Raw genomic sequence first — 15,783 nt, forward strand, 5'->3', positions numbered from 1 at the left:
CTCATAAAGTTAAATTGTTTCTAAATATAGAAATGTGTCAATCTGTTTGGCACAAACTAATAAGGAAAGTAAGACAATCTTTTTGGGACGGAGAGAGTATGTAATAGAAGAAGAAAATAATCAGAGAAAGTAATAATCATCAAAGCACTGTTAATTAATTCAATTTATTCGATAAAAATACAATAATCTTCGGTTTTGCATTTATTCAATCTGATCAAGTACTTATACAAGACAATATCACAACATCATTGTTCCAGCAGTGGGTTTCTTTCAAAGAAATTTGCTGGCCGGAGCTCAAAAGCATCATAGATAGTTGGCATTATAGGATAATCTTCTTGGCAAGGAATATGATGGAATCCAAGTGTGTACCAAAGCACAATATCCTTGTTCTCAATTAATCTATTCCTGAAAATTACTACGCAAGATCAATCCGTATAATTAAACTGATCAACCACAAGTACTAAAAGCATTCATCAAATCTGAAACTAGTAAATGAATTGAATTGATATATACGGACAGTGTATAAAATTTCATACTATTAGTTTACTTTAACATGTTGTAGTAAGTAATTTGTCTTATTTTTTCAGGTTACTAGGTACATGTAGTTATCTTTAGGTGACTTCATAGTGTAAAAGTTTTTTTTTTTTTTTGTACTGTCACTATATCTCCGATGGTTGAAATTCGACTTTTCATATGTTAAATTAATTTCATTTGTTTTTTGAATTAAACTTGCTTATTTTTTACCAAAAAATATTACAATATTTAATTAATGTCAAAATATTTTACTGTGAAAAAATATTGTTGTATGATGAAATCAATAAAGTTAACTTATAAATAAATATAAATAATTAAGACCATTGATATTACAAGATATTTTGTAGATGTTTTCTCAAATTAACAACACGAAAAAAATATTGAAAAATCCATAAAATTAAATTGTTCTTACTTTAAGCTTTCATTTTCCTTCCAAAAGATGCATGTTAAAAATAACATCTTTTTCTTTTTCTTAATTTAATAATCATTTTATGAATTTCACATTGTAATAACTTTTTCATGTTGAATTTAACTATTTTGTATTTGCTCACACGGTATTTTGCAAAATAGTTTAATATTAAAAAGGTAAAAAATATACTCCACTTTTTGCAATTTTTTAGTATTATTGCTATTTGGTTTCTTTAACTATAGTGTTTTTATAACTATAATATTTTATAGTTCCTCTTTCAATATAGTAATTTATTAGATAAGTTTTATTATGAAAGCGTGTGCACGTAAAATTTGCATAACTAACTAACGTACTTTGGACTATAATTTACAATTTCGATTCATTTTTAAGTATATTTAACAATAATAGTGTATTTGTATTTATTCTTTTGATTTGAAAACTAATCTTACCTTAAGTGAAATCTTTGTTAATTACTTATTTTTGCCAGCATGTACGACACAAAAATACAGGAGAAAATATATATTTTTTTATCTATAACCGGATGAAGAAATTTTTAAATAGCAAATGATAATTGGTAATTAACATCAACAAATAATAATTAGTATTATAAAAATAATATTTTAATTCAATAATTAAGCCTATATTATAGAATTTGATTGACATGATAATTATATTCTTTAAATGTCTATAATAAATTCTTAAGGAAATATCTAATTTTAAACAAATTTAATATATTTCTCATAAAAGGCTCAAATATGTATAAACATGTGTTGTGGGAACCAGTAATCTTTTTCATGACATCATCATCTTTAGTGGCATAAAAAAAGTCCTTAAGGTTCTCAAATTTTGTAAAATTTCACAAAGTAATAAAAACTTTAATTAGAGGTAAAAAGAGAAAAAAAATCCATGTGAAGGCTACAAAAAATTGATATTCTCCCTTTTTTTTCTTCTACTATTAATAAGTGAAGCTTTTCGTCGTCCATATGCTATTTCCGTAAATAATAGCAAAAATGAGGGCAAAGTTTCTTTCTAACCTTCCTACATCTCCACGTGTTACTTTGTGGACAAACCCACCTAAACTCCGGCTTATTTTTTTTGTGGAAAAAAGAAACTCTCTTTCTTTACTTCTTCTTGCGCCTTTCGCTTGCTCTAGTAAGTTCTTCTCTTCTTATTCCTTTTTGCTCACTGTTTTCTTCTTGTTTCTTTTTATTTGTGTTATTTACCTGTGGTGTTCTTTTTGGGTTTCATCGATGGCTTTTCAGTTTTTCGCTATAAAGAATTAGTGAAATGGATAGCTTCTTTGTGTTTACTCTGCTATTTCAATTTCTTCACTACAGAGGAACACCGAATGAGCCTAAACATTACAAATCGTCATGTGTGGCGGACACCCATTTCCATTTCTTGTGAATTCAGCTCATACAAAGCATCAAGGGGAAATTGAAATTACTTATTTATTTATTTATTCATTTTGGTTAGTAAACTGTAAACCCATGAATAGACACCAATAGTGCTTAGCTTTTCTATTCTTTACATCCTTTTTTTTGGCTGGATTTTATTACATGCATCTTAGTATCTGCACCTGCTATAGACATGCATGCTCAGATATATATATATCTAGGGGCTTGGTCCGAGTATATTCTTGTGACTTTGTGAGCTAAGCTAACATTTTGAGGGTGAATTTTTGTGATGGCCTTGTTTGTAACAAATGTTGAGCATAGTCCTGATAGTAAGAGAAAAAATTTCTTTACCAATCAACCTAAATGATTGTTTTGTGCTACATTACTAAGTTATGGTTTCTTTGAATGGTGCAGAAGAGGACAACTTGAATTATAGAGAATGGGAAATGAAATTATTGAACTGGTAATTCTATCGGCCATAATGAATTATTCAATTATAGGGAAGTACAACAATGACTAAAGAATTATGTTGCTGAAAGCTGCATTAGGAGTTCACAACCTCGAATTTTGAAGATGGTTTCCAGAAAAGACCAATATGGTGATGAATTGCAGACAGGTATATATACTCATTCTATATCTTAGTAAATTGTAGGGGTAAGGTCTGCGTACACTTTACCCTCCCCGGACCCCAGTGTACGTCGGTTGGTTGGTTATATCTTAGTAAATTGATTTCTCAATCTGCTGACCTGCTTCATTATTTCTAATTAGACCGTACAAGAATATATCATCTCAAATTAAATATGGTAGTATTGTGATCCCTTCACCGCTTTCCCTATTGAAACATAAAGTATGATTATCTAGAGAAAAAGTTTAATGGACATGTATATTGTGAATGTTGATTGGGGAGGAATAGAAGGATTTCCAGGGAGAAGACATGGCGTTTAGTTGACTCAAGCAATACATTCATACAACAGGGATAAATATCTTGCGACAGCTGCTTGCTTATGTTTACAACTTTACTGTATGTCTTATTTTTCTTATATCATGGTATAAACTAGCCAAATGAAAGTATAAGTTAAAGGGATTACTTTATAATATAAAACATATGAAGTTTGGTTTTTGGATGGACATAAGCTAGAGTTTACCATTAGTATAACAGTACTACGAGGTAAGTGAAAAAAGCAATCAATACAAAATCAATTTCATCGGCTAAGTATAATATTTTGGAGCACTGAACACATTTCCTAAGATCATTGATTTTTGAGACTTAAGTCGAGATAAATAAACTTTTAGGTATTTTGTTCCATGTGTGGCCGATGATGTTTTGCCTTTGTTCTTCTCCATTAATTCTTGAGATTGGAAGTGTTTCACAATATAAATCTATATTTACTGTTAGATTATTGTATTTTGATATCCACCAGGTGTGTATAACTGTATGCCTCACTTTATAAGGTATATGTAAATTTTGATATAAGACATCTATTCCTGGGGTTTGAACTAAGGTATGTGTGATATATATATTTAAATTTAATTTAAACTATTAATAAGTGAAAGAATGGTGGTACGACGAAGGGCAATCTTATAATACTATTGTTGCTGAAAGTCATTTGGGTATTGCCTTTTTACTTCAACTTTCTCCACCCACTGATTATTTTAAACACGTGTTGTCTTTTTACTATTACTGTTCAGATTGCAGCCAATTCATTTTGTTCTCCTTCAGTTCATTGCTCTCTCATTCTATGCCTAATTTTTTCTTCTAAGTTCATCTGCAGTTTTAATTTGCTATTCTTGGTTGCTTTGAATTTTTTGCACAGTGGCTGTGAGCTCTTTTTCTTCTACTTCTCTCTATGTTGTTTACATTTGTTCCTTTGTTAATGGTTCTTTGCACAAGAAACCATTGCAAAACTTTAAGCACTTGCATCCAACAAAATTATTTACAAAGTGTTTTCAAATTTGAGCTTTTCTTCTTCTTTTTATTTTTCCTGCATAATTCTTCTCTTCTTTCACCCCTCTGATCCACCTGGGGCTTCAAGTTTAAGCAAGTGGAGATCAAGTTTAATTTCTCTGGCTTGTTATATTCTCTTTTCTTCTTTCGGTGCTCATTATTCCATTGACACTTTATTTAACACCTTCCGATTTTATGACTGGTATTATCTAAAGTCTTTAGAAGTAAAATGAAGATGGTGAGAGAGTAAGGTAGTAGCACAACAGATACATCATATGATGTTGTACTTGCAACAAAATGTTATTTGATGAAGCAAACAATCGCTAATATACAGTAATTGGTTATCTGGTTATCACATTACAAATAATATTCATATTTTACCTTACAAATCAAAATATGCAAAACTGCTGACTGTAGATGTAAATATATATTATATATACATGGGAAATGGTCAAGGGGAAGTTGAGTGCATTATGTAATGTATTCCTTTGCTGGTATATTCCAGCTTCTTTTCCTTCATTTCATCAAATAACAGATTACCGACAGTTCAGCAACCGAGGATGGTTCTTTTATGGAGTATCATGTGGAAAAAAATACCATCAGCAGAACCAAGAGATCAAGGCAAAAAAAGAAGAATTTCTCCAATGAAAAAGATTGGGGATTCCAATGATTCTTCATGTTTCCCGATGGAGTTCAAACTGAAGACAGATGAAAAGTTGAATATGAAGGTTCGAGAACAGATATAGATACAGTTCATTTAATTTAATAACTTAGTGGCCACTATATTAGTTTGAAGAATTTTCCGTCTGAATAGTTTTCTGACGGTTCTGAAGTGGATAATACAACATGCGTATTAATATTTCACATGTGCTGATTCTGTTTAACAACAGTATCCAGACTTCCTGTTTAAAATCAGCTTCAGAGTGCAAGGAAGAAGATTGGGAGAAGGATAATATCAAGGACAATGACTATGTTAAATAAGGTACTTGAACAACTTCATTTATAATATGCCTCTCCCTTCACCATTCTGTATCTATGTAATGTAATCATTGGTTATGCTTTTAGGCGGTAATATCAAGTTCGGCAACATTCTTTTGCATATCTTCTATGACCTTGTATGATAGACTAAAGTGATATTAATCTTGAGTAAAGAATCATAGGCGTTATGACTTGGAGTACTTGATGAAAAAAAATTAACTGAGAACTCTACACCACTTTTATGTCTATCTGTATCTATGAGTTCTTTGCTTCGTAGCCCCCTTTCCATACCCATTTAGACTTCTCTATTTATGTTAAATCTCATATTTCATATAAACATTTGTCCTGCTTTGGTCTTCTAAAGTTGTGGAGGCACACAATGAGGTAAATTTAGAGCTATCAATGGTTACTCTTGAAGGTTGAAGTAATTCATAGTTGTAGTTGCAAGCAGTTTTATGAGTTTTTATCTAGCTATATATATATCCTGCCCCCTAAGGAAGCGGAGCGTTGAGTCTAGGCATACTAAAACTCTATGTTGCCCGGACTCTTTAGAAATATTGACGGGTGCGTGTCATACACTCCAAAATTAGTGCATTTTTGGAGTATCCGACACGGGTGCGGCAACGAAAGTGCGCGGTGCTTAGCTGAAACTACATCTGGAACACCAAGAGGATCAGCAAACTTGGAACGAAGAGTGGATATGCATCTTTTTGAACTTTCAAATTTGCACATTCACTTGGCATCTTTAGAATGTCAAAGGAATTCCAGAGTGTAGGGTATCTGTGTGAAATTTCATTTTCAAACCTCATATGTATCGATTCTCTTACTCTATTTGCCTACTACTACAATGGAAGAGGAGATTTTACTCCCTTATTTGTCACTGTGTTTTGGCTATTGCACTTTCTGAAGAAAAAGGATGAGGTACCGAAGGGAGAGTGACTGATTGGACTACTTGATTGGGAAAAGAGTTAGACTTACTTTCCTGCTTTAATTTGTAGGGTGAATACTCAGGAATTTTTTGTTTCACACAAATCTAGAGTGATACTTGTTCTTGGTATAAAAAAATTGAAGGATTGAAAAATATTAAGGAAGACAGTATTTGGAGTAGATGGGAATAAGAACCTCTTACTTTTACTGGTTTGAGCGATTTTGCATATTCGGCATCAATAGTTGATAAAAGTGCACTGAAATTCTAAAGTTTAGAAATTGACTGAAGAGTGCGGTGTCTTTGTTGTTTCTTGCTTTAGAAAGTAAATAGGGGTGCTGCAATTTTGCGTTGTTGAGACATCTCAATGTATGTGTGCCTTCTCTCTCTTTTTTGGGGGGCTGGTTCCCTTTCGCGAGTAATGATTTTTGACTAAACAGGCTGACATTTCAACAGTAGCTTTCAAATTTACGCAATATTATAATATAAGGACAGTCAATTTTGTTTCTCCACAATCGTTGAATTATTGTTGTTTCTCCATAATTTTCTAACTCTTTCTACTTCTGATTTGTTTCTTGTATCTCCATAAAACTATTCTACAATACAATCTCAAAAGAACAGAGGAATTTATTATTGATGCTTTTGGTTAGAAAAGAGACTCATTTTATATTAAGATTACTCTAGATTTGATGAATTGTTGCTCTATGCAGGTCTATAATGACGATGGAGACCTTTTGCTTACTGGATTCTCTGATTTGGCTGATCCACTTGGAAATCATCTAGCTGTTTTTAGTGATCTTGTAATTGCACAAATAATGCACACAGCTATACCGGGCAGACGCCCGTGCTATGCACGGGCACGGGCCATCTAGTAATAATATATAGTAGTAATGTGGTTGAGCTGAATTTTCATTTGGTGGTCCTTACTGATTTTGGGCTCAGAAAGAATCATCAGAACACTCATAAACCATGTCAACTTTAGGAATCATGTGACTGAGATTCATAGATTTTCAAGTTACCTTTTTCTAATAGCCTTTTTTCTTCAAGATTTCCCTTTTCTTGTTTTTCTTCTTTGTTAGTACATCATCATCCCTTGATTACAACCACCCATTGGACTCTCTCACCCTATCTGAACTGACTCAAGTGAAAACCATAGTCAGAAAGTCCTATATTTTCGTCAATGTAACATTCCATTATGTTGGCCTAAATGAACCAGAGAAACCATTAGTCCTTTCATGGCTATCAGCCACTCATCCCACCAAGACTCGACCTCGCCAAGCTATTGTTATCGCGCGAATTGATCAAAAAACACATGAAATCATCGTAGACTTATCGAGTGATTCAATTTTAACAGATAAAATCTATGATGGACATGGCCCCATGCTTACCTTTCAAGAAGAGAAAGCTGCCGATAAGTTACCATTTGCTTATCCACCATTTATATCCTCCATAAAGAAGAGAAGGCTAAAGCTAAAAGAAGTGGCGTGTCAAAGCCTCGCTGTTGGATGGTATGGAGAGAAAATGAAGAGTAACAGAATGGTTAAACTCATGTGCCATTACTTAGATGGCACTGTTAATCTTTGGATGAGACCTATTGAGGGGATTACAATAATTGTTGTTGTTGATCAAATGAAAATCGTGAGGTACGTTGATCGTTTGATGGTTTCGGTCCCTAAAGCTAATGGGACAGATTACATGGAACCAAAGCAGAAGCCTCATTCCAAATTGCAACTAGATGGCATAAAAATAGTACAGCCTGATGGACCCAGTTTTACTCTAGATGGAAACACAGTGAGGTAATAGAAAAAGAAGTTCAATAGCTTTTGATATATCAAAATATAGTTCATTGTTCAAGAATGACATGTTTTTCCTGAATTTAGGTGGGCTGACTGGAAGTTCCATGTAGCTTATGATATGAGAGCAGGAATGGTCATATCACTAGCATCAATCTTTGATGTTGACAAGGGAGAATTTAGGAGTGTCTTGTATAGAGGATTTATGTCAGAAACATTTGTGCCATACATGGATCTGACTGAAGAATGGTACTATAGGACATATTTCGATGCAGGTGAATATGGATTTGGTCTTTGTGCTGTAGAGCCTCAAGCATAAAAGGATTGCCCAGAAAATGCAAAGTTTATAGATGGCTACTTCATCTATCAAGATGGTACTCCAGGAAAAATGCCTATTGTAATTTGTATATTCAAACATTATGCTGGAGATATCATGTGGCGCCATACAGAGCTTGCTATTCCCGGAAAAGTGGTAAGTTAATAAGTAGAGTATATAATGTTCTTGCTTAAAATGCTTTTGGGATTCCTTTTATTTTATTTCAAAATTTTGAGTTGCAGATAAGAAAGGTTAGACCAGAAGTGAGCCTGGTGGTGAGAATGGTGTCAACTGTAGGGAACTATGATTACATTACTGACTATGAATTCCAGCAAAGTGGAAGCATCAAAGTCAATGTAAGTGGACCAAGATCAAGAGTTGGAGTAATCGAAGCAGCAATGTTGACTTTTTTTTGTAGAAATAATGAATAAGTACACCAAAATTCATTGTCACAGGTTGGCTTAACTGGTCTACTTGAAGCAAGGGGATCGATATACACTCACAACGACCAGATAAAGGAAGAAGCCTACGGTACTCTAATAGCAGAAAACACTTCAGGCGCATATCATGATCATTTTTTTTTTACCTTTCACCTTGATTTAGATGTGGACGGTCATGAAAATTCCTTTGTAAAAAATAACTTAAAAACTAGGCGCATGATCAACAAAAGTTCACCAAGAAAGAGTTATTGGACAGTTGTTAGTGAAACAGCTAAAACGGAGTCGGATGCAAGGATTCAGCTAGGCTCAGGAGCCCTTGAAATGGTAGTCGTGAACCCCAACAAGAAGACTAAGGTTGGGAATAAAATAGCCTACTCTCTGATCCCAGGATCTGCAACGGGTCCCTTGTTAAGTGACGATGATTACCCACAAATCCATGCAGGTTTTACAAAGTACAATGTGTGGGTGACACCTTATAACAAGTCTGAGAAATGGGCAGGAGTATTATATACTGATCAAAGCCAAGGGGATGATACATTAGCCATGTGGAGCCTCAGGTAATGGAATAGATTATACTTCCGACATTTTCTTTTTGGGGTAAATGGATCAGATTGATTAAAGAAGTTACAATTTTCTTTTATGATGCAGGGATATGGAAATTGAGAACAAGGATATTGTATTATGGTACACATTGGGTGTTCATCATGTACCTAAGCAGGAAGATTTTCCAGTTATGCCAACATTAAGCACTGGATTTGAGCTCAGGCCTGCTAATTTCTTTCAACATAATCCAGTTCTTTAGTAAGTCTACTAAATCAGTCAAGTGGCGAATTTGTATCATGTGGATAATGACATCATTTGTGGAAAAAAATCTACTATTATTATTGTTGAAGAATGTCAGCTCTTGGCATAGTTGAATGCTTGTAGCAATAGTATTTGTTAAGGTGGGAGAACCTTTTTCTATTTTGGAGTTAAGTTTAACGGCATTCTTTAAACGAAATTTTAGGATTTAGACAAAAGTGATCCACTTTTTAAATATAACAATGTAAAGAGAATCCGGTAGGAGGATCAGCACAATTTTAAAATAAATCAAATTGATTATCAACTGTTTGATAGGATTAAGCATCTCTAAAACATAAAAGGGAATAAAGATTAGTACGTAATAGAAGCAGAAAATAATCAGAGAAAGCACTAATCGTCAAAGCACTGTTAATTAACAAGACAAGAATCTTGGGTTTTGCATTTATTCAAACTGATCAAATACTTATACAAGACAATATCATTGTTCCAGCAATGGGTTTCTTTCAAAGAAATTTGTTGGCCGCAGCTCAAAAGCATCATAGATAGTTGGCATTATAGGATAATCTTCCTGGCAAGGTATATGATGGAATCCAAGTGTGTACCAAAGCACAATATCCTTGTTTTCAATTGATCTATTCCTGCAAATTACAAACACAAGATCAATTCATATAATTAAACTGATCAACCACAAGTACTAAAAGCATTCATCAAATCTGAAACTAGTAAATGAATTGAATCGGTATATATTGATAGTGTATATTTTTTTTTAGTGTCGCATGCATGTACCTTATCTTATTTTCCAGGTTACTATTTTTTTTTTATGAACGGTTACATGTAGTTATTTCATATTCTGTGACATATCAAAGGAATGTCTAATATGGAGTGTAATATCTAGTGAGTGACAAGATGATTTTACCTCCCACTCCAGATTGCTAAATTGTCATCACCATGGCTTCTATCAGCATAAAATCCTGCAGCCCATCTTTCTGATTTGTTATAAGGAGTCACCCACAGTTGATACTTGGTATAGGCTGCTCTAATTTGAGGGTAATCATCATCTGATAGCAAAGACATTGATGGTCTACCAGGAATTAGCTTATAAGCTACATCGTTTCCAACCTTAGTCTTTTTTTTAGCATTAACAAACCACAGTTCAGCTGGTTCAATTCCAAATTGAGTCCTAGCTTCAGATTCTGTTTTCATAGTTTCTTTAACAACAGTCCAATAACTCTTCCTTGGTGATATTTTCGGGTCCTTCGCTCTTGCAGTTTTCAGTTTGGCTTTCAAGAATGAATTTTTACTACCATCAACATCAAGATCAATGCGGTAGGTGAGGAAATGATCATGGTTCACTGCAATTGTGTTTTCTGCCACAAGGGTCCCATAAACATCTTCTGTAATTTGATTGTCGTTCGTGTATTTCACAGCCTTCATCTCCATAATCCCTGTTAGACTTGCCTTCACCAATGTAAGGAAACAAGTAAGACAAACATTAAAAGATTGAAGTGAAAATGATTGAATAGTATCTTAAGTCTTACTCCAACTTTAATGGATCCACTTTGTTTGAACTCCCAATCAAGTATATAGTCATAATTTCCAACTGTTGTCACTATTCTGATCACCAAATTAACTTCTTGCTGTCCCTTGGTGTTCTACAAATTCACAGAGTTGATTGTGTCAATAAGTGAGCACAGTTCAGTACAGAAATCTTTAATTTAGAGGCTTACTAAATTGCCAGGTACTCCTATTTCGGTATGCCTCCATGCAGCATCGCCAGCATATCGTTCAAAAATGCAAATAGCTCGAGGAACTTGCACTACTTGGCCTTCTGAATCAGCCATGTAACCATCCATATACACTGCATTGTTTGGACAGTCCAGCGACGGGACAAGGGTGCTAGCCGATCTCCCAAAACCAAATTCGCCAACATCCATGAATGTCCTATAGTACCATTCAAATGTAGGATCCATGTAAGGCACGAATATCTCAGAGACATGACCTCTATAGAGCACACGTCGATATTCATTTCTTGCAGCATCAAATATGGAAGCTGTAGATATGATCATTCCTGCTCTAGTGTTGAATCCAACATGAAATATCCAATTAGTCCATTTAACTTCATGGCCTTGAATGTTTATCCTGGAGGGTACTTCTGTGCCATTGCAAGTGACTGATCCCTGACTCGACGAATTGAAATTAGCATCCTTTGCTTCAGGCAAGGGAGCTCGGAGTCTATCCACATACTTAATAATCTTCATTGACTCAACATCTACTAGTGTAGTTATTCCTTCAATAGGCCTGGCCCAAAAGTTAGTAGTCCCTCCGCGGTAAAAACATGGAACACTAAGAACTCTTCTGGTTTTTTTCTGACCAAACCATCCAACTGATAGTGGTATGCAGCTGACTTCAGATATATTCAATCCCCTTCTTGATATTGAATCTTGAAATTTAGGACTACTCAATGTCAGCGTGATGGGCTGTATAAGTTCATTGAGAGTAAAAGGAGGAAAGCCATGGCCAGAGTACAGTTTTTGTGATATGATAGAGTTAGTAGCCAAGTCTAGTGTGAATTCATGTGACTTGCCACTAGCGCGAACTACTACCCTAGCTCGGCGATAAGGAAAAGAGGCATTGTTTGATTTATGCAAGGACAACCAATGAAGGACATCATTCTTTTCTGGTTCTTCAAGGTCTACAAAATGAAATGTTACATTGGAGAGGGAACCAAGGTGGGACTTTTGGATAATGATTCTAATTTGGTTGATTTCATCAGGATTAAGAGGGTCTAAAGGATGACATTGACAATTGATAGAAAAGAACAAGAAGAAAAGTAGCACAGGGAGAGAAACAGACATGTGTAATACTTTTATGATGAAGTGGTGCTCTCAATTCAGACACTGCTTCCACCTATATAGTATTTGACATCTATTTTATCTTTTTCTTTCTCTTCTCTTTTCAAGTTGTAGACTTGTAGTGGTTATATAAGGTTTGCGCGATCATGAAAAATGCTTTTAACAAATTATATTTGCACCCTCGTGGCAATATTATCTTATTGAGAAGTCAACAAAAATAACCTATTGCATTTAATACAAGTGGTGGATCAGTTCATCATCTTGTTGCTTGCATTAGGAGCTGAAAATGATTGATTACTCTGCTTCTTTCTAATGATTACGTAAAGAGAATCATAATATGATTTGTTTTGGCAAAAAATTACACTACATATACAAGGTGAAAATTATTTTTTATGTATATATAGTAGACGTTAAACCCCCTTGACTTCTTCGTTTTGTCTGGTTCTTTATATTTTTACACCCCCTTTGTTAAAATCTTGGCTCCACCACTGTCCACGACAAACCCTTCGCCTTTATCCTGACTTGACATCGGCTATTCAAAACTCACATAGCATATTAAGATTGATATAATTAACCCCAACTAGTAGTTGATTGGTTACATAAGAAGAGAACACACTTGTATATCAAGATCATATGTTCCGTCTACCATCCATAAAACTAGAGACAATGCAGCAAATACATAAAGACCCTTTATTGAGTAGTAAAGTCTTTAAAGTCATCTTTTTTTAATAGCCACATATAAACAAATACTATTGCTGCAAAATTCAACTTTAACGAGGGCTGACTTTCTTTAACTAAATAAGCTGGAGAAAAGGATTCTCCACAACCACCAATAATATCATTAGAAATTTCTTAAACGCAAGACATTATCCACATACACATGTTGGCATAACTAGAAATTCATTCTGCTTAGGTACACGATGACCGCCCAATGTGTATCATGATACACTGGATTTAACTTATATCCACTGACAGTAAAATATTATTTTTTACATTAACAGTGCACTTTAATCTATTATAAAAGGTTACTTGTCGAGTTATTAGTTTAATAATTACCTGTAATTTATCTTTTAAGTGACCTGATAGTGTAAATTCTTTTTATAGTGTCGGTGTATAGAAGTTAAATTATAGTACCAATTCCTTTATTGAGTAGTAAACTCTTTAAAGTCATCTTTTTTTAATATACACATATAGACAAATACTATTGCTGCGAAAATTCAACTTTAACAAGGGCTGACTTTCTTTAACTAAATAAGCTTGAAAAAGGATTCTCCACAACCACCAATAATATCATTAGAAATTCTTAGACGCAAGACATTATCCACACACACATGTTGACATAACTGGGAATTCTTTCTCCTTAGGTACACGATGACCACCCAATGTGTGATACACTGGATTTAACTTATATCCACTGACAGTAAAATATTACTTTTTACATTATCAGTGCACTTTAATCTATTATAAAAGGTTACTTGTCAGGTTATTAGTTTAATAATTACCTGTAACTTATCTTTTAAGTGACCTGATAGTGTAAATTCATTTTATAGTGTTAGTGTATAGAAGTTAAATTATAGTACAAATTCCTTCTTGTCGATTTCCCTACCACTGCATCATAAAAGAAATTGCAACTTCATTAATCTGTACGATCGATCCACTATAACATATGGCTTAAAGCTTTTTAATAAACCTTACTAAGCAAATACTATTGCTACGAGAATCAACCAAGAGCTGACATTCTTTTCTTTAATAAAAATAAGTAGAAGCTTTTTCGTAAATGATGACATTATCCACGTGATACAAGTTTGTCCACTTGACTTTAGCAGATTTATCAAAGAAGTGATTATGCTGAAAGAAATTAGCAGGCTTGAGCTCAAAACCAGTACCTAATGTTGGCATAACTTGAAAATCTTCCTGCTTAGGTACATGATGAACACCCAATGTGTACCATATTACAATATCATTGTTCTCATTTTCCCTATCCCTGCATCATAAGAGAAAATTGTAACTTATTTAATCAATCTGATCCATTCACAAAAAAATAAAATAAAAAAATGCTGCACTTCAGAAGTATAATCTAGGGAAAAAAACACAATTAACCGCCCATTAGTGTTTCTTTCTCACCAACTCTCATTCTAATAACCTTACACTTTTCTAGCCCGATAAAAGCACCGTTTATTTTGTTCTTTACTACCGCTTAACCACATCTTCAATTTAGGTGGACAAAGTAACCCACGTCTTCACAAAATTTACCTCCATTTCCTCTGACCTTAACACCATACCTGCTTTTCATCATTTTCTCCCTCCTTGATTTTATAACATTAAAAAAGAAGAATAAATCTTCCACTTCTCACATCTTTCTTTCCACCCAATTTTGTTTCATCGTTCTTGAAATTTAACGGCTCAAGGCTCCCTGATAGTTAGATAACACAAAATACACGTTTTTTCAATTTTAACATGATTTATTGATAATCATCCTTATTTCTGCAAATATTAGGATTTTTATCAATTTATTGTCATTTAAATAATTTCAATAATCATTACTTTTCACAGACATCTGCACATACACAGCACGAAACTGCAATTTTATTTCAGTAAGTAATTGTTTTTTTTTTTATTCTTTATAGCACAGTACATTTTTCAAGTATCTATCACATTTTTTTTAATTGCATAATAATACTTACATCTTTGTTATTATATGTATATTAGTTATATTTTAATACAGTCTATTATTACAGGAATCGAAAATAATTATTTTAAATACGGATCAGACTGTGTCAAATGATCCAAACAATACTGTGTAGTCAATCTTGTGAAATCACCAATCCAGATGAAAGAAATCCACACAACTTCATCCGCGCATGCCAAATTTAATTTGACGGGTATTTCTTTTATTGAGGCACATCCATCAGATTTCTTTTCCCTTCTTTTTCTTCTTTTTTCAAATATGGCCCCACCTGTTATCTCCTTTTTGACTTTTTTCCTATATTCACTCTCCATCTCTCATTTTTTTCTTACAATCACCCGTCCAATTCTCTCTCTTTTCAACTTCTTCCCTTTCTTTATTTTTTTCAACTCTCTCTCTACTTTTTTCAAACTCACTATTTTTCTATGTCAATTCTCTCTCTTTCTTTTCAACTCTTCTTTTCCATTTAATCTCACCTCCCCCTCATTTTTCTCCCCACTCATACATCTCTCTCCCCTAAGAAATGAAAAAAAAAAACTCCTCATCCATTGAAAGCTCTCTCTCATATTCATCTCCCAAAAAACAAAGATTCCATCTCTCATTTTCTACAAAGAGAAAATTCCTAATTCTCATCTCTTTCTTTACACTCACACACTCTATGAACAAATCTTTTTTTTTTTAATTGGGTTCTCTACTGTTTTGCTCTA

General features: G+C 33.7%; 1 protein-coding gene and 1 pseudogene across 2 annotated transcripts; one reads left to right on the plus strand and one right to left on the minus strand.

Annotated features, from left to right (window-relative positions):
* Positions 1 to 130: 130 nt before the first annotated feature.
* Positions 131 to 12,520, minus strand: LOC132611043 (primary amine oxidase 1-like). Of its 2 annotated transcripts, none has more exons than XM_060325458.1 (4): positions 11,266 to 12,520; positions 11,077 to 11,190; positions 10,455 to 10,996; positions 131 to 405 (listed from the first exon to the last, which is right to left on the minus strand). In XM_060325458.1, the coding sequence occupies exons 1-4, from the start codon at positions 12,391 to 12,393 to the stop codon at positions 246 to 248; spliced, it is 1,944 nt and encodes a 647-aa protein (XP_060181441.1). In that variant the 5' UTR covers positions 12,394 to 12,520; the 3' UTR covers positions 131 to 245. The 2 variants fall into 2 exon arrangements, with proteins under 2 accessions (XP_060181441.1, XP_060181442.1); XM_060325459.1 differs by lacking the exon at positions 131 to 405 and adding an exon at positions 10,017 to 10,176 and having other exon boundaries at positions 11,266 to 12,519.
* On the plus strand, positions 2,422 to 9,700 carry LOC132611044 (amine oxidase [copper-containing] alpha 3, peroxisomal-like; annotated as a pseudogene).
* Positions 12,521 to 15,783: the final 3,263 nt, after the last annotated feature.

The sequence above is a fragment of the Lycium barbarum genome, chromosome 9 (assembly GCF_019175385.1).
Source record: "Lycium barbarum isolate Lr01 chromosome 9, ASM1917538v2, whole genome shotgun sequence".
In the NCBI taxonomy this organism is placed as follows: domain Eukaryota; kingdom Viridiplantae; phylum Streptophyta; class Magnoliopsida; order Solanales; family Solanaceae; genus Lycium; species Lycium barbarum.